This window comes from Tauraco erythrolophus, chromosome 3 (assembly GCF_009769465.1).
Source record: "Tauraco erythrolophus isolate bTauEry1 chromosome 3, bTauEry1.pri, whole genome shotgun sequence".
Taxonomy (NCBI): Eukaryota; Metazoa; Chordata; class Aves; order Musophagiformes; family Musophagidae; genus Tauraco; species Tauraco erythrolophus.
Window position 1 is genome coordinate 5095240 of NC_141467.1, and position 26145 is coordinate 5121384.

The 26145-nt window shown below is 42.5% G+C and overlaps 2 protein-coding genes across 2 annotated transcripts in view; one reads left to right on the forward strand and one right to left on the reverse strand.

The window, feature by feature from the left end:
- The first annotated feature begins 9636 nt into the window (after nucleotides 1–9636).
- On the forward strand, nucleotides 9637–10485 carry PPP1R3G (protein phosphatase 1 regulatory subunit 3G). The gene has a single exon (XM_086609096.1). It carries the CDS (start codon nucleotides 9637–9639, stop codon nucleotides 10483–10485), a length of 849 nt encoding a protein of 282 aa, XP_086465222.1.
- Nucleotides 10486–18074: 7589 nt separating this feature from the next.
- The window catches only part of LYRM4 (LYR motif containing 4), a 107262-nt gene continuing 99191 nt past the window's right edge, over nucleotides 18075–26145 (reverse strand). Inside the window, exon 3 of the mRNA XM_086608976.1 lies at nucleotides 18075–18425. Coding sequence (XP_086465102.1) covers nucleotides 18363–18425 — 63 coding nt within the window. The 3' untranslated portion in view covers nucleotides 18075–18362. The remainder of the gene's footprint in view (nucleotides 18426–26145) is intronic.

The window sequence follows — 26145 nt, forward strand, 5'->3', positions numbered from 1 at the left end:
ATCATATACTACTTACATGGCTGGAGAATTTGGGCTCTGTTTGCTTCCAATTGCAAAGAAGGCAGGAAGGGAAAGGATAGTCCTGCCATGGAGGAAGAGGCTTCTAACCTGGGGGAACTGAAATTTATTGCTGCTTCTCACGTCGAGCACCTAGCAATGCTAAGCAAATTGCTTAAACTAACTTGGCTACCTATTGCACATTGCTAATTTTCTACTCTGAGAACACAAGCAGTCCGATTTCTGAGGCACTGCGCACTTACAGCTCTAGCTGAAACCAAAAGGAGCGACGCTCTGAACCCCTGCAAAATCTTACATACTGATGAGCAACCTCAAAAGTCAAGGTGCACACATCCAAAATGAGCACTTAGAATAAACAGACACCTTTTACCTTTACCTCTCCATAGCTCACCTCTCTAGTAGTAAAATCAGGAATGCTTCATCTCCTAGTAATCTATGATTTCGGCTGCACACACACAGAAGATACTGTGGTGCTGAGCACTATGGAGGATCCTGTGAGGAAATCACATCTCCAGAGCAGGACTGGAAGACTGTTCAATAAACAAGGCCTACAGCTACACATTGAGAAAAGGTAGAGAAAAGCAGTGACACCACCATCGAGTAGCTGTCTATCTTGTGTGCTTAATGAGAGGGAAAAGTGGCCTAAGAATGCGTAATTAAAGGCTGGAACCTAAATGATACACTCGAAAAGGCTGCATTAAGATTACAAAGGTGCATATGGGTGCTTGAATCTGTATTCTCAACATTCTTTTAACATGGATTTTTTTGTGGGTAATTAATACCAAGCTCTACTCTTTAGAAAAAGTAACGAAGCATTGAATTGAGGAAATGCAGCATGTATCTCCATCGAAACGCGGGCGCTACAAAAGAGTAGTCAGAGTATATTTTATTCCCCTGAGTTTGCAGGACAAAGTTTATTTGTGTTTAAGATTGCTGTTGTTTAGCACAAACTTTGGCGAGGCTACTGGGACTGGTCTTGAAAGAAATTGCCATGGGTTCTTCAATGAGCAGACATGAGTTTGTACGCGAAACTAGGCGTAGACCTTCAGTAGCTAAATCTGGTAGTATTTTGCTAATGAGTTTTATGTTTTATCATGTTTATTTTATAACATCAGGCTGGAGGAACATATTTTCCAATCCTGAAATGCAGTGACTTCGCTGAAATTACACAGATGTTGCATCTACACACATATTTGCAATTGAATACTTGCTAAAACGATTTGTAGGCTTAGGTCAAATTATTTTACTTGACTTTACATCACTGCAGTTTGTTCAGCAATTCTTTGCAAATATCCAGTACGGGTACTGGTCAGCCTGACCTTTATTTTTTCCTAAGTCATTCTGTGCATCCAGGTTCCTCTATCACATTTGTCAATGCATTCAAGAAGTCTTCCATTTTCACAGCTCAGGCAGTAAGACCATAGTGGAGGCAGGGAAGAAGAAAGCAGCTTCCGAAAATGGAGTCACTTCATTACATAAAAAAAGTGATTAAAGCATCTGCTTTAGTTTTCATCATAAGGTGTTGCAAATGTGTTACAGCTAGAACAGTTCAAGATTTTTTTGAAGACGGGAAATAGTGTATTTTCCCCCAAAATTGCCATTTGTTCATTGAAGACAATTAATTTCTTATAAGAAGAACCAACTTAAGAATTATTTGTTTTCTTACTATGAGACACAGAAATTTAGGTTTTTTAATACCTGTAGACTTTCCGTAAGCTTTTATGTGACGGGTTTCAGCAGCAACCCTGATTTCACATTCACACCCCTCCTCCTCCATCATCCTTTAGCGAATGATTCCTGCCTTCTCCTCCCTCAGCCCAGGCTGCAGCTGGTTACCTCTTGGCAGTGTGTTAACCTACCCTTTCATTTTTGTTTGATGATCTGTTCCTGTCCTAGGTTGGTACCCTGGTAGGATCACGTGTGCTTTGCATTGAAAGGCTTCAACTCTGGTTTGCTTTAAACAGAAGAAGGTCCTGATTTTAAAGTGTTTTCTGATTTTGAAGTGATAGGCAATGCTAGTTCGGTTTGCAGGACAGGTGATTCTTTACATATTACTTCATTTTTTTCATTTTATTGCTGGAGAAGAATGTATTTGCAATGAAATATAAAAGTAATTAGAATCAACCACACCACCAGATGGAGCTTCTTTTCTGCCTTTCCTGCTGAAGGTGCTGAAACTGTGGGACTGAATTCACTGGGACTGTGGGACTTAACTGTATAGTCAACAAAATAGAAAACTTTTTTTTTTTTTTTTTTTTTTTACTTCTGTTGATGCAGAACTGAGCATCCCTGCATTCATATATGGCTATTTCAGTGACTTTTATTTCTATACTGCTAATGATAGCTATTATGCCAGTCCTTTGCTTTTACAGGGTTGGGCTGTATCATGCAGTCCTTTCTTGTTCATGCTCTGAAGAGTTTTCAAGTATAAGCTTACTTGTTAGAATGGTACAGCAATATTAAAGCAGCAGATATTTCTTTTTTTTCCTACCATAAAAACTATTAACGTTCTTTAGAAATGCAAATCTCTCTTTGTTCAGTCCACTATATAATCTATTTTATTCATCGAAATTCAACTCTGAAGTCTTTTCTGCTTTTAGCAGCACTGTACTGTGTTACAGATACCTAGTTGCTGGTATATATGTGCATCAACTGAAGTTCTGATGTTCATAAGCCATGACAATCAATATAAATGACGGTGATAAACATTCTCTCTTACAAGATCTTCTATCAGGTACCTTTTTAGCTATCTCCTATCATAGCTTAGCAATTGACAACAAACAGTAACTGAGGCAGTTCTAGCGAAGTGCAAAGAGACAGGCTTGCATTTATCCCTTTTTTTTTTTGGTGTTTTGGAAAACTACACATTCAAGCAAACAATTTTTAACACAGGGTTTATACAGCAAGGTTATTTGGAAAGCCTACTCCGTGTTTTAACCCGAGTGAAAGAAATGAGACTGACGTACGACTTACCCAGTTGTGACTGCTGGGCTGAAAACGTTGGCCTGCGTTTGTCAGGAGTTGTTAGAACAGGCTATATTGCACAACTCCATTTTCCCAAAAGACAGGGAGGTATCTCAGCTGATGAGGTCAGGTTACCATTCCATTCTGCCACGTCAAACATGACTCTAAAGACTGGCGGAGGCTTCGCCAGCTGACGTCATGAAGGTCCTTCTGCCCAGCTGGCCGATTCTGTTGGTCTGGAAGAGTCCACATGAGTTCATGCCACTATTGATTTTGAGTGAGCTACACGCTTTGCTGCTTGTGAAAAAGACAAACACAAAAATATAAAACAGAATTAATGTGGGTACAAGTTCATGCCATTTTCCATTTTCATGTCTCATTTCCACTGGTCAAAAAATCTGATGCCTCGGAGGGGAAAAAAAAGGGAAAAAATTCTAATGCCTCGGACATCTCGTGTTCATGTGCTAACAACTCAAAAAGCTGTTTCAGAGGTGTGTTGTTTTGTCATTTATGTTTTATATACTTCCTAGGAGTTCATTTTGGAGGATATTTCACGCATTTGGAATTTTGCAGTGTCCTTAGTCAAAAGGCAAACACATCTTCTGTTTGAGGGAGTTTCCTTAGAGTTTTAAGGAGACACTGGTTTTTGTTTCCCAGAGACAGTCTGCTAGGTGGCAGAGCAGGAGCAAAATCCAGCATTTTAAGACAGAGAGAAAGAAAAAAAAATATTATTTTTAATAGTCTAGCAATTGTTTTGGGGACAGAATGCCCTTTATATCAAACTATTCTGGATACGATGGAGCTTCTTTCTCACTGAAGTCCAAAGCAATATACTGGCATAATGTAAGCCAAGAATTTGATCCAAATTATGTTTTTTCCTAGATTGCTAAACACAAAATATACATAAACATAGCAGTTTTATAGGGGAGAACCTGGATCCTAGTGTTCATCAGAAAGCTTTGAAAGAGATGTGGTTCTGCAACTTTCTGGAGATCCACGTTAAAACAAACAAAACCCATAAAACAAAACCCTTTTCAACTCCTATGCTGTGAATACATTTTGGAAGCTGAAACCTTTTATCTCACTGATAATCTAAACTTTTCAAAGACTGTCTATTTGGGTTAAATTGTTGAAATGCAACAGTAAGTCTCTATTAGGATGGCAGGTTGTACATGGGAGGGTTTGTCATCATAATATGATTTACTGATTAAAAGTCTGACAAATGACTTTTAAGATTTTCAGAGTACCACATGAATATAAAAAATTTAGATAAATATCTTGCAAATCACATGTATTAAACCAGAACTTGACACCTCTAAGAGCCACAAGAACCAAACGACGCTTCTGAAATCTTAGTGAATGGCAAGTGTTTGTGCAACATGGCTTTGTCACAGTTAATGCAAGCTCTAGTCTCAATTTACTGTTTGCTCAAGCAATTGGAACCTTTTCCATACAGTTTTGGCAAAACAGAAAGCAATGAAAAAAAAGATTAATCCTTCAATGCTATTGCTATATATTTGCTTGTCACAAAGAATGAGCTTGATTTTATACCAGATGCAGAGGAGCCTTGGGCCTACTGAAACCAATTACAAAACTCCACCTTCAAAGACGTTAGCATTTCACCCGAATCAAGGGACCTTCCTTGCCTTATTGTCAAATACTCAGTATTAGTAATTGAAAAGGATATTCCACGTCATTACAGGAAACACACCATTGCTATAATTCAGAAAAACAGAATAAATATGTTTTCATATATTCAAAGTAATCTCTGCATCCCATAAGGAATGTCAGATGAAAGTCTGTGGAGGGACAAGACAAAATATACAGCAAACATCTCTAAAAGTGTTTGTCTGGAAGACTCAGAGCCCTAAAGGATTTTGCTTGCCGAGCATCCTGCAGAAATTAGGTTTAAATCTTTGGATTTAAGATGTGGAAACTAAAATAATAACTTCCAAATATTTGTTTCCATTTCAGTACTTTTTCCATTACAGACGCAACGTATGCCTGTTTGGAGTATAGCTGCTTGGTTTTCCTGCTTAAAGAAGAAGATTAGATCTAGTTATCTAACTCCTAAATAATTTCTAGTCAGGTTGTATAGAGCCACTGAGTCTTTCGTTCAGTGTTTGACCATCCTCACAAACATAGCAAACTGAAATCCTATCCTTATTAAAAATACAGAGAAGCTAGAATTTCCCATAGGATAGGGGGCTTTTCTTAAAAAAAAAAAAATAATAATTGAGGACGCTCTTAATATCCTCCCTGCCATTTTTGTACAAGTAACACAACCGTTAAAATTGGGCTGAAGAATTACACGATTTTCAAAGAGAAGCAAGAAGATCGCTTGGAACAAATGCTGCTAGAATTTGACATAATCCCTGCATTTTTCTAAATGCCTGTAAATTGTGTAATATTGCTTAGTAGTTATTAGTCATTCACATTTTCTGATAAGCTATTGTCACGGGAGATGTTCTTAGAAAGACCTGAGTGGGCAATTGGAGAGATTTGGCATATTTGAACTAGGTACACCCATAAGTAGAATATTTTCCTCTTGGACTAACTGGAAAATCTGCTAATTCTGGATTTGAAGGTTGAAGCTACTATTAAAAGTGCAGAAAAAGAAATTACGGGCAGTGTTTGAACGGGCTTCTGGATGAAATTGTGTGGTTGAGTTGAATCAACAGAATCCCCCAGTTACTTAACTCCGAGTGTCTCCAAACAAGTATTTTCATGTTCATGTCCAGATGATGACGACTATTGATCCAAGCAGCCTGACCAATGTATTAAATTGCACAACAGATAGAGCTCCAAACCAAAGCAGCAACCCAAACTCTCTGATTTAACAACTGCTGAGAAACACGTACTCATGCAATCCCAGCCAGAAGTGAGGAGGCAATACCAACGATCCCTTGCCAGCGATTTGCATGTTTGTGGGTTTTTTTATGTCACTCAGTAGCCATTTTAGGATGCAGATGTTCCTGCAAGATGTGTGTGCTGAATGCAGGGTGGGAATTAGAGGGACAAGGTGGGTAGCTGGGAGACAAGGAGGGGGGAAAATTAAAGAAGGAAGTGCCGTGTTGATCCCACATGTAGTTTAGGACCTTAAACATAAGTGGTCAAAGCTCAGGAAATGCAAAAAGCTTCCTGACTGCAAATTTGCTGTCTTGTCTTTTACTAGGAAATCCCTCTGGTTTTATCTCAATATTTTCTTTAATACTAAATGAGTTAAACAGTACTTAGTAGCCTGAGACCCTGGTTTCCCCGTTCTTTTAAGAGAATCCAATCTGAAATACTTAAGAGACAACACTAAATGTCTCCTTAACTAATGTCCACTGGCATAGTTTGTCACATCAGCTGAACATCTGTTGTAAAGGTTTATCTGATTTAAATTACTCCCTTTCAGAATGGTAGCAATTGATTACCACTAAAAATCTGACTTCCCCTTGTATGCTGTTAATTGCCTGATTTTAATTCTTTTCCTGCAATACGGAGGCCTTAACTGCTTTTGCTTAATTTCTGTGAACAGAAGTCCTTTTTGCAGGCCTGTCTCCCAGCATTATGGAATATGTAAGAAATGCATATTAATTGCTACAATGTTACTTAACTTTTATCAATATTTACAGTGTTTCTCTTCTTGCTGTCCCTTATTTTACTTGAACTTTTCACATTCCTCTGTAATTTCTAGTAGCCCAAATGGTTTTGCCGTATCAGCAAATGGCGCATTTTTTCCCTTTGCTGCCTAAAACATTTGTTAATGATTTGGCAAGCTGAGGAAGCAAGCGTTAGTGGAATAAACACCTGTCGTGGTTTAACCCCAGCCAGCAACTCAGCCCCACACAGCCGCTCACTCACAGCGCCTCGGCGGGATGGATGGGGGAGAGAACCAGCAGCGTGAAAGTGAGAAAACTCGTGGGTTGAGGTAAAGACAGTTTAACAGGGAAAGCAAAAGCCGTGCACACAAGCAAAGCAAAGCAAGGGATTCCTTCACCACTTCCCATGGGCAGGCCTGCTACTGGTGGGGCGGTGTGAGAAGCAGGAAAGACCTTGACTGTGTGTAAGCACTGCCCAGCAGTAACGAAACCATCCCTGTGCTGCCAGCGCTGTTTCCAGCACAAATCCAAAACACAGCCCCATAGTAGCTGCTGTGAAGAAAATTAACTCTATCCCAGCCAAAACCAGCACAACATCACATGAGGAAGTAAGGGCTGGTTTCTTCATTTCTGTTTTCCTCACCGTAAAACAGATATTACTTTGAGAAAGTAAAGTAGTAGTGTTTTATTTTATCCTAAGGAATCTTGACAATATTGTAAGTACTAAGCACTGTTACCTACACATCACCTATTAATTCTGCTTCTTTCCAAGTTGGTAATTCGAGGTGCCACAAGCCTTGAATAGGTGGGCCATGAGGTCTCATTTCCAAGCACAGATAAGAAAGCACCTGCATCGCAACCTGTTTTGATCGAAGTGAAGGCTAACAGGAGAGTGGCCCAGCATTGCCGTCCTCTGCTCTGTTACACCCACCGGCAGCCCGGGAGTGACGGTGAAAGCAGGTGACACTGGTGCCTCCCTGCCAACAGTCATGTGCTGGAGGAAGACCATCGTTCCCCTTCTTCTTGTGCTGCATCGCGGACTTCAGCTGAGTAACTCAGGACCGTACCCTGTGGTTTGGCACCATTAAGTTGAGGCTGCTTAGTTCAAAGACCTCAAACGGAGGCACACCAGCTCACTTGGCACCACCGGGGCAGGCAGAGCTCCTCTAAAGAGTCCAGCCGACAGGCCGGCGAGCGTGGCAGCTTGCAGCAGAGCGTTGGTGACGGGCGGTTGGCGGCAAACTGGTATTCGTCATGTTTTCCGTTGGCACGGCTGGTGCCAGGGGGAATGTTTGCTCTTCGTTCCTCTTCTTACAATGCTCCAAACTGAACTGCTAACAAAGTGGAGTGCAAGACCAGAAGCTAGAGGAGTCAGATGATTTTGGCACTTCTAAGTAACTGTTTGTTGTTCCGCTCTTGGGTCAAGGTGCAGTAAGAACATCCTCACAGCAGTATCTGCTAAGAAAACCATTTAGTGATGTTTCTGCTCCTTTCACATCCGTTCCTCTGTAAGATCCAGACTCCACAATCAGTTGAACTGCACTGTATTCACATGCATGGGGAGGCTGCTTTTTGGCAACCAGACTGATGCTAAAAATAAAACCAGCTATGCAAAACAAACGAAAAAACCCCTCTGATAAATCCATAGTGGGAGTGTATTGCTTTAGAAAGTACCGTGTTATTTGCATATGCTTTTTAGTGTCTCTTCCACGAGAAAAAGAATGGAGGGAAGTTCAATGATGTAGTATTTTTGCAATCATCCATGCAAATCGCCCCCAGAAAACAGCTGTGGCACGCACAAAGTATAGAATTAAGTTTCGAAAATTCTCAGATATGGATCTGACCATACTAATAAAAGTAGTTTGTTGTGAGGATGCTGTTTACTGATGCCCAGAGAATAAAACTGAGGGGGATTCTAATTCTTTGTCTGTTTAAAAGGTAAAGCCTGTGTTTTTATTTCCCTCGATTTTTTTCTTGCTGTTAAGTGGAAACTTTGAAGCCACTCTGACCTTCGAAGAGGGGGTGTGTGCACGTGTGTGTGTGCCTCCTGAGCACTTAATTTTCCACAAGTACCAGCTGTACAGAAAAAAACCCGATTAAAGAGATTTGCTTACGAAATATATCATACTTTAAAAAGTTAATGCCTTTGGTGTTGCTTTTACCTTTGGGGTTTTGACCTCGACTTCGGGTCTCGGCTTTTCTCTGCGCTTAGGATGGGTGGAAAGCGACTTAAACATGAGAGCCGGGGGGGTCTCACAAACTCTCAGCTGCAGGAGATACCTGGACGTTCGGCGACGAGCACGGCAGACTCCCGGGCAGGCTGGGGGGTGTGGGGGTGCGGCGGCTCAGCCCCGGTGCCGGGGGGCCGCTCGGCTCCCCGCCTTTGCCCCGGGGGCACGGCTGTCACTCTGCGGTGATGCCGACGTGGTGCCGGGCGACGTCCTGCTTCAGCCGGACCCTCCGGGGGTTTTCTTCGCGGTGTCTCCCGATGGGTGGAGGCTTAAGTAACGATGATGACGATTAACAATAATGAATTCTAATAGTAATGAAGCCTGCTTCAGCAGCCCATGACCCCGCGTTTGCCCCCGGCCTGACTCCGCGGGGCGGGGCGGGCGCGGAGCCGCGGCGTTGGCGGGGGGGGGTGGGGACACGGGACACCCGCAGGCACGGCGGGCCCCGGGGGGTGCTCCTGTCGCTTCTCCCCGTTTCCCCCCCCCCCCCAAAGCCCACACAACGCCTGGCAGCGTTGCTCGCAGCTCCCTCCGCCGCGCCGTGGTAACGGCGGCCCCGGCGGCGCGCTGCGGGCGGGGAGGACGTGCGGGGCCGCCCGTCGCGGCCGCGGCTGTTTCCGTGTTGCCCGTCCCGGGAGGTCCCGCCCCCGCCCGCAGCGCCGCGGCCGCTCCAGCCCCGCGGGGAGGCTCCGGGCCTGGCGGGGGGCCGGGCCCCCACCCCCCTCCACCCCCCCCCCCGCCCGGGGCCTGCGGCGGGGGCGCCGGATAAAGCGGTGCCGGTCCGTCCGCCTGCCGCCACAGGGGCGGCCGGGACGGGCCCAGCGGGGCGCCCCGCCATGGCGAGCCCCGCACGCCCGCGGCAGGAGCTGGCGGCGGAGGAGCGGCGGCTCCGCGGCGCGGCCCCGACGGTGCCCCGCGACGCCAAGCGGGAGGCGGCGGGGGAGCGGCTGCTGCTGCTGGAGCTGCGCCGCTGCGGGCGGCCGCCGTCCCCCGGCCCCGGCGAGCGGCGGGAGGAGGGGGAGGAGGAGGAAGAGGAGGAGGAGGAGGAAGCGGCGGCGGGCGAAGACTGCTGCAGCAAGTGCAAGAAGCGGGTGCAGTTCGCCGACTCGCTGGGGCTGAGCCTCGCCAGCGTCAAGCACTTCAGCGACGCCGAGGAGCCGCAAGTGCCGCCCGCCGCGCTGTCCCGCCTGCAGAGCCCGCCCGCCGAGGAGCTGGACCTGCCGTCGCCCGGCGAGGGTCCCCCGCCGCCCGCCCTGCGCCTGGTGCCCGACTTCCCCGACGGCGGGGAGCCCAGCGCCGAGCGGCTGCGGCGGCAGCGCGTCTGCCTGGAGCGCCTGGCGCGGCCCCCGGCGCCCACCGACGTGCGGGGCACGGTGCGAGTGCTGGGCTGCGCCGGCGCCAAGGAGGTGACGGTGCGCTACACCTTCAACGAGTGGCTCTCCTTCGTGGACGTCCCGGCCGCCCCCTTGCCCCCGGCCCCCGGCGACCCGCCGGCCGAGCGTTTCGGCTTCAGCCTGTGCGTCCCGCCGAGCCTGCGGGAGGGCTCGGCCCTGCACTTCGCCATCCGCTACCGCGGCCCGCACGGCGAGCACTGGGACAACAACGGCGGCCGCAACTACACGCTGCGCTGCTGCGGGTGCCCCGGGGCCGGCCCCGCGCCGCCCCCCGCCGCCCCCCGCTACTGAGGGGAGGGGGAGCCGGGATGGCCCGGCCGGGCGGGGGGCGGCGGCGGCCGCAGCCCCGCACCGTGAGGCCCGTCTCGGGAGGGCGAGAGCCGGCGCGCCGAGGCACCCGTCCCGGAGACGACCCTAAATCTGGGGGTTTTTAGACGGGCGCTTCGCTTTTGCCAGCGGAACATGGATGTGCGTAGGCGCGCCTTGCTGTGGCTTGTGGAATCGTTTTCGGTGGGTTTTTTGTTTTTGGAGAGAACAAGGAGACTGAGTAGTGTGGGCTTTGCTTTTCCCTTCTTGAAGTGAATTTTTGAGGTCTCGATTTGGGCTTGACTTCACTTCCCCGATTAGTCAGAGATGCACGGAGCACTTGTGTGAAACCTTAGTGGCGTGTTCGCTGCAGATTTAACTTGGGACCCCATTTTTCCCGTTCTCACATCCATTTCAAAGACATAGTACTGCGACAGCGATGGTGTGCTTCGTCTTTTTTTTTTTTTTAATTATTTTTTTTAGCTCAATGGACTCCATAACCATACGGTTCACTGTTGCGAGCACCTGTCAAACCCATGACAGTCTTGGGTGCCCGTCCCACCTTTGCCGTGCCGGTGGAGGCTCTGAACAACAGGCAGTCTTTCGAGGCTGGATCTGGGGCTGGACTGAGCTGCTCTGGTTTTTGTCATTCAGCACACTTTGATACTGCTCCCCGCCTTCGCCAGGCTTGTGCGTAGATCCCGTCTGGCTAATAGCAGCCAACAGGGACTTCGGCAAAACTTTTCGCTTAAAATAGACTGGTGACTTCTTTTCACACGGTTGACAAGTCTAAAACCGGGACAAAGGAGGAGTTAAAATATTTGCTGATGGCGGGTTTATCGGGAGGACTTTGGTAACACCTTTGAGTAATGCACTGCAAAGTAAAAGACGGCGTCTGTCTCACACACAGTTCTGCGTTTTGAGGTTTGGGGAGCAGCGACTGATTTGGATGACCTTCTCGCTGAGGAGTGACGATGCGATACAGGGAGGGTGTCCTCAGTAAGGAGTGAAAACAAGTGCCTTAGTTCAGCTCTCCTTATGTTACATTTTGCACCACATTTCTCAAGTATTTATAATTTATTCGGATTATTTTGCTACATCTTTTTCAGTATTTGTATGTTCTTGGGAAAGGGGTTTATGGAGCACACTGTTGGACTTCATAGCGCTGGACACTTGAAATGATTTCTATAGTCTTCACTCTTGCATTGCAAGTCTAGAGGTTGACTATTACTGGTGTCCCAAATCCTGAAACTAAGCAAAAAGTACCAATGGAAATGGGTTTGTAAGAATAAAAAAGCTTTAAAAAAGTTAAAAAGCTGACCATTACAAATCTTTTCTCTGTAACAGGATCCTTCTTGGTTTCGCAGCCTAGTTGTGCCCCTGCCCCAACGCGTGCGGTGCAGAGGGGATCGAGCTGTTGGTGTGCCTCACTGCAACCAGGGGTGTTGCCCGTCTGTAAGAAACATTTAGGGCTATAGCTGAACGTGACTGTGGTCCTGCCAGACCCACAACGCACATTGCCCTTTATGTCCATGACAGCCCCATATGCTCTTGCAACAGGCATCTTGTGCAGAGCCGTGATGAGAGAAAGCTTGACTAGCACGGGTGGAAAATAGGCAGGTTTCGGTCGAGTTTGGTTCTGGCTCTTCTGCGGCTTTGACTCGTTTTCTTCTGATACAGTATCTCAAAATTTGTTGGTTTTTTTTTTTTTGATTAAAAAATAAGTAGGTGACACACTGTCAGAATACAGAAGCTGTTCTGACAGAGATGTATGTTCTTCAACAAGACCTTGGAAGATTATTTTCCTTGTTAAAACAGAGCGTACTGTGAGTTTTCTCAGGTCTTCATTTCCTCTGAACATGTAAAACACCTTAAAGCCCATTATGAGCACCTTAGAAAAATTTACTTCTTTATAAAATTCCCCGTACCTGAAAGTAAGTCTTCAGATAACCTGTCTCTTGAGAGCTGGTACAGAATCAGAGCTAGAAGCCGGGGTTTTACTGGGGAAAAGCTGTGAAGCAGAGGGAGCTTCAGACTAAAGTTCCTGCAGTTTTGCTAACACGCGCACTGCTTCTGAAACACAGCCTGCCCTGCCTGCCCCCTAAAACACCCGTATGTAAACCACAGCATGAGAACATGGCCAAATATAAAGAGGTGTGTAATTCCTTCAGAAACCACCTTGCTGTTAGGCTAGTACCAGCCCCTTTGAAAATGCACAGAATAAAAGCTCTATGCACGCAAGCAGAAGTTCTCACTGTTGTTTTCCAAGTTACACATCGACTCTCGCCAAATGCATGGAAGGTTTTAAGGGAGAATAGTGAACTCTACCACTTCCCTGCATTACAGGATGTTACATGGAATAATCTGGTATGAATTAGCCTTTCTACAGGTAGATGTGTCAACGAAATAGCGTGCTCTTAAGCTGGTATGTGATGCTAACAGCATTAAGATTGATTCTTCGATGAAGTGCAGTGTAATATTTGAGGCTTCTGGAGCCCATTTCTTAATCTGTGTTTTGTTTATTAATTGCTTCAGAGAAGAAGGAAACTTCGCCAAAAAAACAGGAGGGGAGTGTTTCAAAGACTGCCTACACACGTTTCCCTGTATTTCCATAGATGAAGTTACTGGGGGTGGCAGAAACGCAGGGCCTTACCAAAGATGACATTGGGCAGCAGCGTAAAAATCAGAAGTGGACCGTGTGTGTACCTAATGCTAGCAAGCTCGCACCAGCAAAGCACAGGGCTGCTGGTCGTGGTCATAGGTTGAGATACATGGCATAACTGCAACTTTAGTGTCAAAGAAATATATTCAAAGTGAAGTTGTTCTAATTCTATAAAATCAAAAGACCCAACAGTGTAAAACGTTAAGTGAAGAGCTCTTCTTGTTTGGTTGCATCACTGTCAATGCAGTTAGTATTTTATAAAGATTCAGAGCATAACTTTGGGAGGATGTGTTCATAAACACCCTTCTTCTCCTAACTTAAGAAATAAGAAATGATAAAGAATTGTAAACACTCTTGGAAAAACTCTAGCTCCAAAGATTTTCCTTTTATGCAGAGTTTTGTTTTTTTTTTCCCCCATGGATTAAAGGCTTAGGTGAGAAATAGCTGCCAAATGTGTTTTATAGGTGCATGTAAACCAAAAAAGTTTAATATAGTTGAAACTCTGTAGTGGGTAACTGTGAAGGATGTAAAAGTTAGATCTTCCTTAAGCATTTTTTGCCACTTACACTTACATTTAAGTTCAGATTTAAATGATTCAGAAAAGGACTGTGAAGCTAAATTTACTTCGGTGTCATGAAGAACTGCAAACTTGCATGCAAACTACTTCTGTTTTATTTAAAACCAGGGCTTTCAGTCAGTACTTGAAAAGCCTGGCTTCTGCGCCCATTGGCTTCCCTGGGATTTGGATCCGGCCCAAAGTACTGCAGGAAGGTAGGGGAAATGATCTAGGTTTAATTGTCTGTTCTGTTCAGAGTCTGGTGTTACAGGGTTAGGATAACGTGGCACTGTGATGAATGTTCGTCTGTCAAGAGTTCAAAATCTGCTGTCTATGCGTGGCAGTAATTAAATCACCTTAATTGTTTTTCATGATTCTTTTTAAGAGAGGGAAAATTACTTGCCTTGGATTAGCATATTGCCAAAGACCGGTATAAATATTTATGGGGTGCCCTCTTTCAATAGAAAGCCTGTACATTCTTCACAGGTCTCCATAGTTCTCTTACTCCGAACACAGAAGAGTAGTCATTTGAATGCACTACTTGCCACCGCTTCCCCCTGTTGTAAAGCTTCAGTAGATATCGGGCTTGACAGTAAAAAAGGTAAGTGGTTTAGCAAGAAGCATCTCTTGCAACACGTTGATGATACTTAATTTCTTGTGTCAGTGCAGAATCCTTTGAAGGTGCCTGTGTTTGTGAAACAGGTTTGAGAGTTCCTATTTTCCTTTTACAGTTGTAGAAAATACACAGCGTTGGAAGAGTTATTGGTTTCTCTCTCTTTTTTCCTGCTTCCACATTAAAGGCTCATGCACTATTCTTATATTCTACAAGGCTGAAAAAAGACAAAGTAAGAATGTAAACTGTCAGTAAGATAGCTACACACCTTCCTCCTTTTTTTTATAAAGGTCATCAAGCAAAACATTCCTAAGAGTATGAAATAATGATGCTTGCGTTAAGAACTGTGGAACAAAGTGATCAGTGTACTCCTGACTTGAATAATGCCAGGATTTCACTGCAGATCGTTATGGAAAACTCAGGAAAACAGTCAGTGCACAGCTCTTTCATGACTCTGCCTGTGTGTACATACGGTCCTTGCTGGGTATATGGAGAGATGCATTTACGTTGCGTTACAGGAGGGGGCTTGTGCTTCTCCATAAAATTGTTCTTCTGCCTGCTGATGTTAGAGGTAGAGAGTAATCATTGTAAAGCTCGGAAACGTGGTGAAATTTTATATAGAAATACTTTTCTAGAAATCTCAGTCATAAGTTAAAACACTTCTTGACCTATTTCAATGTTGTATGTAAAGTGTTCACATGCTACTCTCTTGGGATTGCTTTCCTCCAGAACAGCTGTACCTCTGATATATCTGGGCATTTTGAAATTGAGCTTTCAACGGCACTAAAGTCTTTGGAGAAGTTGTAACACATGACAGAAATGCCCATCCTTTAAACAGTTACTAATATTAAACAAATTGTTCTATTTTTTTTTTTTCTTTCAGAGTGCTGTTTCCAAGTTTATACTTGAAAAGTCATGACAAACTTCAGTATATGTAAACGTTCAAATTTTGGTGCATACTGCTGAGGTTAATAGTTTGCTAAAATGTTGAGATCAGGAACAGACAAACCTTTTTAATATAATACAAAAGCAAGCTTGTTTTGCTAAGACATTGCAGCTTTAGTAAAGAGATTTATTGAGCTCCCTTCTATTCTAAGGAAAAAGGATATACTTTTTATAATAGTGGACATTGTACGTAAGTCATGGGATCATTCCTTTGTGTTTTAACTATTCCTGTTGTTCACACTGCTTTGACAAAAATCCAACAAAGCTCCTGACAGCGTGCCAAGAGAGAGATTTAATGAGTATTGCAACGTAAACGGAACTGGTGGAGCACAGAAGGTGCAGCCGTAAGAGCACAGCAGCTCCGAGGCTGGACCACAGTGCCAGCTCCCCAGTGCGCTGTCGCCACCAGTGATGATGAGCATGTGCCTTGCCAAGAGTAAGAACAGGGCAAGTAGGTATGAAGATAATGCTAAAGTCATTCCAGCCGACCTCTGCTAGCTTTGTTAATAAGTTAGATCCGTTACACAGGCTTTTGGCCCTTAGCAGCAGTTTTCTTACGTTACTTCTAATAAGTAATGTATAAATACTGTACGGTAAGCTGATAGTTAATTTGCAATAAGAATTTTTCCTTGACAGAGAAAGCAAACTGTGTTAACCTCCTGCACTACAGGTTAGGGAGAGAGGGAGACTACAGAACCTGAATTTTATTTGTATTTTTCTTGATGAGTCCTCTCTGTAGAATATATCCTGAAGGTTACTAGTGCTCCTTTGCAGGTATAAATGGCGAAGGGAGAGATAATCTGAGTGGCAACCTTGAGACAGAAAGTAGGAGCAGATGGCAGGAATGAGGAGAGCAGTAGTGTTGCATCTACCACCAAAATTTAACAACAGAATTTTCAGGCATTAACAGAGGAGAAATCTCCTTCATACTTTTTTAGGGAATTAATAAGAAATTTCACGTTCCCATGACTGTATGCCTATAAGGCAGCATGTACTGTCTACATCTGTATTCTTGGTGGAAACTAAACACAAGGAACTTCACTGGAAAGGTACTGGAATTTGGAAGAAACAATTATGCATTTAAAAGGTCTCTTATTTGAAAACAAACTATTGTGGGTTTTTTTTGTAAACATGGTGAAAAATTAGATTTAAATAGTAAAAATGTTATTGATGGAGTTGTCCGTCTTTATAAATTAGGGCTACACTATTTATAAGGATGTTTATTTCATTTCCTAGCATACATTCTCGGATCATGAAATGGTATGCAGTGCTAGTTCCAGCAATTAAGCTGTTTAAAGCAAGGATTTTGCATGTACTGTTTTAGAGACCCAGTTCCTTAGAGTATAAAACTGGCAGCCCTTCCAAGTCTGTGTCTTCTGAAAGTGTGAGATGTTGTTACACTGGAAGCTTAAATAGTAATCAAACCTTTCTCGCTCTACACTTTCACCATTAACTTAGGTGCACTTAATGATCCAGTTGTGAATGTGGAGATTTAAAATACAGAATCTAATGTATTTTACCTATTAGAATAATGAAATTCCATTTTAATAAGATGTTTACTAAATGCCATTTACATTGCAATACTTACACACCTAATATGAGGAGAATTATTACTGTATTTGCCTTTTATTTTAGAGTGAGAACGGAGGCTATGTTTGTAGTCTCTGGTAGTCATAGTATCTTATTCTGCACACTATATTTTTACTGGAATGCGTTACTATACATTTCAGTCTAACTGTATGAAATTATAAATACACTTTAAGTGATAGTGAGGAATGCGAGTTTGTTCTAATTTAGGCACTTTGTCTGTCCTCTGCTTTAATAATGTTATCACACAGCATGAACAACGGAACACAACAGAAGTTCTAAACAAAGATGGATTTTGGGAAGCAAGAAAAATAAGGGGAGGTTTTTAAATGCCACAGTGTCATGGAACTAGTTTTGAGTTTCTGTTTCTCTTCTTAAAAAAACCTCAGAACAATCCCCTGGGGAAAAAAGGAAGCCTTTTGTTGTACGCCATTAAAAAAGCTTTACACTACTTAATTTTTCTGCAAATTTCTAATAGAAAACAAATTTGAGCAGAGCAACGACTTGAACAGAACCTGATCAAAATTTTTGCTTGCTTTTCATTTCAATGTATTGGCTTAGAAGTGTTGATTATTCTACAGACTGAATAATAAGCAATAAAACACTATACTGAGTGTTCCACTTTTGCCAGGCAAAGCTTGCTGCCAGTTCATGACTTACAGCCCTGTCGTAGTTAGGTTCTTTTTCTCCTGCAAAATTCAGGAGCTTCTGTGAAAAAGGGAAACCTTGCATAAAGTGATGTGGTGCTTTCTGCTAAGAGCTGCACCTCAACAAATCTAGAAAAGGACTTGGTGGTGAAAATATATTTTAAAGCTCCCAAGCCTTGGTGATGCAAGATTCTTAGATTCTGCTATCCTGATCTGTTGTTAAAAGTCGGATGAGACTGGTTATTAACTCTTGGAAACCAAAGAGAGAACTAGTGAAATTTTTGTATCACCTCCTGAAATGTCAAGGGATGCTCTTTAAAGAAACCACACCATGCGCTTGTGATATTTCTAAGTATCAAGGTCCAGGAGAAGAGAACTCTCTTCATCTCTGGTTTTAATATTTAAAATCGACTGTGTATTTAGCCATTTAATTCAGATGCTGTGTATTTTTAAATGAAACAGGATCACTAAGAACTTAGTAACTGAGTGAGGGGTTTTAAATCCAACACACCTTTTGTGCTCAGTGAGAGACAAGGTCAGCAGCAGAATAATTTATCTGGTTACTTGTAGTTTAATGAAGTTTTATTGTCAAAGTAGGGCAGGAACTATTTCATCACATGGGACATACAAGCAAACAGATCTCAAGGCTACCTTACATGCTATTATAAATCACAGCAATATATTTTGGAACATGTGAACCATTAGAAAACAGTACTTTGGTTGCCAAAAACTGAGTCTCTCAGGCATTTCTTCTGCTGAACAGAAAACCTCAGACGTGCAGTTTACGCATCTGTACGTGGCACTGTAGGATGCTGAAGATGGTCCGGCTTCAAGACGAAAGTCTTCTCATAGCTATGTGTTTCCTGGACTCTCAATAACCAACTTCTGCGTGGAATACAGTTGGCCAATAGTAACCTGAAATCAAACCAAAATATCAGAAAGCTGAAACAGGGAGGTAAACGGGTTATAATTTCAGCTTCACAAGAGAGATTAAAAAAAACCCCAAGAATTGAATAGCCCATATATTAAGCTTTTTCGTAATGAAATTTTTCTTTGTATAAGGATGTTTTTGTAAATAATACCGTTATCAGCCTAGGCTTTAAGAAAAATAACCAATACATAAAATATCTGCATATATAAAATCTTGAAATAATGACATTGAGGAATACTGTTCTAAGGCTTATATTAAAAGTTAACATTGTAAAGTTACCTCAGAGAAAAAGCAAACAGGCTGTACGTTTAGAAAAATGAAAAGATGAATATAATGAAAAATAAAATGATGGATACAGTCAGCAGATATTTCTTCTTACGCTTTTTGGCTGGAGAGCCTATGTATAAATTGCATGGTATGGTATTGTTTTACAGTTCCTTTGGCACCCTAATTTAATTTGCCTTACAAATGGGGAAAACAGTTACACAGTTAGTTCAGCACAGTGATTTTAGACAGACTGGAACTGACCTGTTGCTCATGAGATGGTATTCACACCTCGTATATTTGTGCTTTCTAGTGCAATGAGGAAATGAAAAATGACAAAAGATGCAACATTAATGCTGTGATTCCTCTTGTTCTGTAGTACTTTCTAGTCCACGTCGTACCAAGGGTAAATTGTAGTGGTACGTGCAGTTGGTGGTAGTCACACACAGCTCTTTGCTTAACAGTTGGGATGTGGAAGGAAGAAGTTTCATGCGAGTAAGCAGGAGAAGACGTTTATTTTAGAAGTATGAATTCGGGAGTCTAATGTCTATTACCCCCTTTCTCGCCCCTGCTTTCTCCTCGAGGCCTGGGTACACAGTGGCTCTGTGTCTTTTCACACACACAAAAAAATTACATATTTAATTGTGGAATTAGGACAAAAAAGGCTAGATGCTTAATTACATTAAGCACAATATATTTAGTAGAATTTAATACTGCACAGACTAAGCCTGACAGCAAGTCAGGGGGAAAAATCCTGGTGGCTCTTGAATAAAAACTTCTCATCTATGCCCACACTCACATAAAATGTAAATAATATTGCATTCTAGGAAATGAACTATTTCATCCTGATAAACAGCCTTGTCTGAAAGTCGTAACGTTGATTTTAATCTTGAAACGTTTATTACAAGGGAGCATTTATGAGCCATTCCTAAAGGAACAGAAGTTCTTGCCAGCGAACACTCGCCTCTTTTGGCACTCTGACCTAAGTCAGGAACAGCACACGAACAACTCTTGATTATTTTTGAAATTACTTATGAAGTACGTCGCACACAGAATATTTAAAACGAAGGCCGTACACGACTGCGGCGTGTGTTACCAACAGCAATTTTAAGCTGTCAGCAAGCGTTACTTATGAAAGAGAACCCGCTGCCCTGGGTTATGTGGCAGGCTATACGTTTTAGTTGCTGCCTTACCACAAACCACGCTGTAGTACTTAATTTTTGTATACTGTGTTCTGGAGCCCAAAGAATCTTTAATCCTTTCCCACACAGTAGAGCAAATTTAATGGGAGGCTCAGAGGGATTACAAAAATGCTGAAACCTGAATTGCATTTTTTTTCTCCACCAACTGGGGAGATAGATGAGGCTGAGTACGTGACTTCTCAGTCACTCATATTCAGCAGATGGCTTTGTAGGAGAAAGGTACGAGCCGCTGTTTGCTGTCCCTGTGCCAACAGGTGATGTTATCTGCTGCTGTGCCTCTTGACTCCAACGCAATGCAGTCATGGATGTGTGTGTTGAGCTGCTTCCTTAGCAAACCACAGGCACGCACGCGTTTCAGCGAGCGCGCAGCCCGCGGTGCCGTGCTGCCCGCCTCTGCCGGGCTGCTCCAGCTTGCCAGCTCTGGTGCCTCCCATCCAGAAGCTATGCCATGACATCTTAAGCTGAACTTTGAAACTTAGGGAATTTTTTTAACTGTTAGCCTTGAATTTCTAATGTTATGATCGAGCCTTTCCCATGCACTTTAGACAAAACAAACAGACCTCCCGTTTATAGCTGCTGAAAAATTCACATCTATAAACATCCTTTGCCTCAGCAGAAAGACTGCCCCAGTATTTACACACTGACACTCATTAACCCTCTGAACCAAAATACTCTTCTTACAGCGTCCTCACCTATGCTAAGTCTAAAGACAGCACGTGAGCAGCAAGCATCACCATGGACCGTTCTCTCAAATTAAAGGCTTAAGTGGTTTTCTTTATCTGTTCCGTTCTTTTTTCGTCATGTGTGTTTGTAGCTTGGACGCCGCACGCTATTTACTCTTCTGGTAGGTGGCTGGAAGCCAGTGCAGAGGTCACTGTCAGGGAAGTTTCATTAATCACAGGAAGCTTTTGTTGAAAAAAGGCTCTACCATTCGCTCAGCAGCTCTGTTACCCAGAATTTGATTTACCTCTGTAACACAGTGCAATTAAATTCTGCAGGAAAGAACACACAGTAACGAACCACTTTGTCACCGGGAGGAGACAATAGATGGAAATATAAAGGCACTTTTCAGATCTTACTGAATTATTCAGTGTTTCAATTCTGCCTGCAAAACGACATACTTCAAAAATAAGACTAACAAGTCCAACTCTCAAAACCTGACAGTTTGTCCTTGTTCAAAGATTTAGTACGAGTCTATCTGGTCAGCTTGTGAACTTGAAAAATTAATCTTGCCTTCCATCTGAATGCAGGACAAGACTTAGGGTTTCAGAATGGGATTTATCAGCAGATGTAAGTGAGACAACAAATGGGGAAAAAAGAAATTATTGATGGGTAAGCATTGGTCCATTCCATAACCCAACCTAATAATCTCCTAATAATCAGAGATTATTAGGTGGTTGTGTGTTCACCTGGAAACGGTACTTTCCCTTGCTCGTGGCTGGCAGCAGTGATCACAGAGAGAAGCTACTTCTGGAAATCTTTCACAGCTATTGGGAAAAAAGTTAGCAGGAGAGGTTTTCCTCAGATAACAATCTCAAGAGATGTGTTATGGGGAGGTGTAGTAAGAATTAAATAAGTAGAATTAAACACTGAAAAAAGCCCACCAAAACCAATGTCCTGAAGACACTAGAAGAACATGCTATCACCCTAAAAATTCCACAAATCCGGTTAAATTGCCAGCTCTGAACTCTGTCCTTTCAAATGGTCTATGGCTGGCCAGTGCCTAACTCTCAGGGACACCTGTGGCTGGTGAGCAGGTTATGTGTGGCTTCCACACCAAGCCATGGAACAGATACAAGTGCAATGGGACTGTGGTGAACTGGGAGACAGCCTGAGTCCTAGGAGCTGCCTTCCTGACACAGCCAGTGGAGCAGATCCTGTGGACCTATTGCCACCCCTTGCAAAATACTGCTAGAAGATCTTCTTCAGGTTTTGAAGGTCTGTGGCATGGCTTGTGGTTCTTACCCACATGAAGATTTTACTTTGCAGCTCAGAGTTGAGGGAGAAGTGACTGCTCCTATTTCTGCAGGGCTGAACATAAGGTGACTGGCTTTGAAATTTTTTTCTAATTTGCCTCGGTCATTTTAGAGTGCATGCTTCTGCTCCGAAAAGTACAACAGCATCTTTCCTTGACAGCTCTGTATATATTCAAAACTCGTGTCCACTTTAATAACCACCACTTTTTTCCCTCCTAATTGTGTTGGCTCTGCAGTACAAAGGTGGCCAAAAATCACTTTTTCCCACGTACTTCACAGAATTGTAACTGCGTAGTGAATAACCCGTGAGCTCTAACAAATCCTGCTGAGCCCTGATGAAGATACTTTTTCTCGCTGTCACCAAACTACTCATCATTATCTTCCTGCCAAACACGATCTCTGAATGACTAGCTACCTGCTTGGGTGAGGCCTCACTGACAAATTTCAATGTGATGCCCTAAAATTACGCAGGTAAGTAGCTAGGTGGCAGATTTGAGGAGAGGTGATGTCCAAAAAGAAGTGGCCATGTACGGCCAAAGTGTACACCTACATGAGTGGATCTGAAGAAGGATGTCCACAGCTTCAGGGGTGTCCACAGCTTCAGTAAACAAATGCAAAGTCAAAATGACAAGAAATCTGGCTTGTAATATCTGTTAGCAGGATGGAGCCATGAGAAGGAAAGACAACAACTTAGGTCTCAGCCCTTGAAGGAATCTTAGCACCTTCCACAGCTGGTGACATGTCTTGGTTGAGTTCCCCAGCAGGATGGAGACATGAGAAGGAAAGACAACAATTTAGGTCTCAGCTGTTGAAGGAATCTTCCTTCACATGACATACCTTGGTTGAGTTCCCCAGCACACAGAAACGTCATCTTCCTAATTGCAAGCGGGGTACGTTCTTATGTAAATCAATGCAATATGACCCTCAAAATGGTACTTCTACCATCGCTTTCTAAGCAAAGTCAATCCAAAAGTTGTACAGGAGTTTCCCTTCTTTGTCCCTTCTATGTCCCACCCCATTTGTAACACAAATAACACAATAAACAAACAGTGTTTGCTTATTTAATAACTCTTCCCTCATTTTAATATAGTTTCTGAAGTAATCTTTAGGGAATAATTTTCTGCCCTCAAAGGCAAACCAACCCTAGGGATTTTTTCATGCCACTGTTTATTTTTCGATGGCAGACAACAGCAGGAGCGGCCTAAAGGAGATGGTGCAACACTCTTACTCCATGTAGGATCACCTTACTGGTAAAGACACGGTCTAAACATGTAAAAGTGCCACCACAGCATAGGAATACGAAAACATGGTAAGACAGCAATTCCTTTAGCTCTCCATTATTTAAAATTGATTTCCTGAGAGAGTCATCACAGGAGAAGTAAAAAACGTTTCTTGTTTTTCTAAAAGAAATGCAGATGCTAACTAAAGTTGATGCACTGCAGATGGTCTTACATATTAAACACATTTACATACATAAATATATAGGTTGTTATATATATACATACATGCATAAATATATATGAAATATATAAAAAATCAATCTCTACATGAACATAGCCATATTCTCTCTTTTGTTGCAAATTTGCTTGCAGAGAAGAAACTGTTACCTTATTACAGCCAGGGATCTCATATAAATACATGCATTTTCATGGTTCTTCATTATGGAGAAAAAGGAAAAAGTCCAGTTTATCACTGTATCTACAATGCTACTCGCCCCCCCCATATATATACATTTTAAATCATATTGGTCTGTCCTGTTGCACCCAAAATGTTGACAGGTGTGTCTCACAGGCACACTGCTGAATCTTAACTAGGAAGAAAAACACCGGACGACACCACAGTACCGCAGTCATATTGCATATACGTCTGCTAATGCTGGCCTCTAACGTCAGATGAAGAAGTTGCCCATTCCTTTTTTTTTTGCACTATGATTATAAAATGTGTATTAAGTGAATGCTGACAAGAACAGAAATGTACAAGAATAATTATTACTTTTAAGAGCCAGCAACAGTGTTGTAAATTGTTTACCTACTATCTTTCCTGTTGAATGATGCCAACCAACTTGCAATCCTATTGCAAATATAAGTAAAGTGGTTATTGTTTTTAAAACAATAGGCGTTATTTATTTTCCCATGCCCAAAGTCAGATATGCTATACACAGCACACTTCGTCATAAATATTTTTCATATTAACTAAAGCCAGTTTCATGTTTTTTAAATGAACAAAGTCAGCAATTTTTGAAATGATGTTGTATTGCAATACTAAACACATCAATGTGGCACACAGTAATTAAAAAACCTCAAATGGAACCAAAACCTCATCAGTAACTGTTCAATGCTTTGCCAAATCTTTGTGTTGGTATTAAAGGCTGCAGCAGCAGCCTTATTTATTTTTGCTTAGGAAGGAACGTTGAAAAACAGCATTTGACTTGTTAAATACACAGGTTATTTGAGTTTTTCAGAGCTGGAATCAATATGGAAAAAACTGTATGATTTTGGAGACATTTCTCTTATTTTCAGTGATTCCATTTGTCTACATAGGAATGGGAAAGGAAGCGAAGGAAAGCATGGAGCTGAGAAGTTGGAACTATTGCATGTTTTACTTCTGCCTATGTTTTGCAAACACTGTTTTCTTTGTTCCTTTGTGCCAAAACATCTTCTGCAGCCACTGCCACATGAAGCTTTTGAAAAGGCAGGAAAAATTAATTTATACCTACCATTTGTCTGTTTTTCACTAAGTAGGAAGGTGTGAAGTAAAGTAAACCAGCTAATAGGCAAGAATTTATCTGAGAGTTGTTTCTCTTAATAATGATAAATTACGTAATTTTGTTAGAACCATATGCACTGTATCTTGGTACACCTTTATTCAGCCTATCAGAAGCAGAACGACATATTTATTTAAGGCTCTTATTAATTTATTCTGTGAAAAGAGTGGAGAATTGTATCTAATCCAGCAATGATTAACACATAAAACACTGTCAGCATATACACTCATGTGTATTTGTATATGATGATGGACAATAGCAAGGAATTCTTCTTTTAAATGCTGATTATTTCTCAGTTAAGAGAGCCTCTTTTTTTTTTTTTTTTTTTTTTTTTTTAAATTACACAAACATACTATCCTTACAGATAGCATGGGCATGACAGACAGGGTCTTTGCTCCAAATGGCTACACACTTGACATAGCTTGAAATAATGAGTGAGGGTCGTCAGCAGAGAAAGAAAAAGTGACCCACTGAGATGTTTGTACGTTTTCAGCATCCTGGCACTCCCCAGGCTCCCACCTCTCCTCTCTTCCTACTTGTCACCTGCTAGTGTATTTCAGCATCTTGCCTTTTCTCTCTGGTGTACTTACAAAAAACTCTACCTCCACAGAGCAGCTCAAACTCTTCAGAAAGCCGAACAGAGAAGCAGCAGGAGTCAGTCCCGTGTGGGTAAAGGGGAGAAACTTTATATAGGCTGATCTCTTCTCACCATAGCATGCAGAAGAGAAAAATCACTCAGTTAAGATGCACAGTGTGGCAAGGAAAGGAACACCCAACATCAGTACTTGAAAACACAGAAACAAAGACCTGGATAACATTGTGCTGAGTGTGGTATAACAGGTACTCTAGTAATGCTGAGACATTTGGTATGTAAATGCCCAAACCATTCAAAGAGGACCCTATGTTTTGTAGCAACTACATAAGCAGATTTCATCAAAGCCAGCGGGAGTGCCTGCCTTACTTTTGTCAGTAGTATAATACAACAGCCACTGTCACAAAACACACATTCTGCACTACGTCCAGGAAAATACTGTAATGTTTGTGTATCACAGATAAACTAACTCCACAATACATACAAAGACTAAATCGTCATTGTAAAAAGAAAATATTTCACTCCTCAGTGTCCTCTTGGATCACTAATTGTGCGAGACTTTTGGAACGAAACACTGAAAATTTAGTCCTTATAGACAGGTACAAGCAGATGATACATATGCTTACTGAGAAGTGGGATAAAGTAATTCCGTAGCACAAACAGGCTTTCATACTGTGAACTACTGCAGAAGTAAAATGAGCCGCCGCTTTACGCTCGACAACAGTCATTATTTAAAGACCACCTTTTACAATATTTGTATTTTAAGTCAGATGCTAGAAACGCAACGTCCTGAAAAAATCTACTTTAGCCTTACTTCTTACGTAAACTGGGGAACGTGGCTCCTGGGAAGAGCTGCAAACAGTTACACAAGGATGTATATGGCATGTTCATAGGTTAATATCTTTC

Excerpts from the sequence above, each read along its gene's own strand:
- PPP1R3G (XM_086609096.1), top strand. The coding sequence starts at position 9,637 with ATGGCGAGCCCCGCACGCCCGCGGCAGGAGCTGGCGGCGGAGGAGCGG.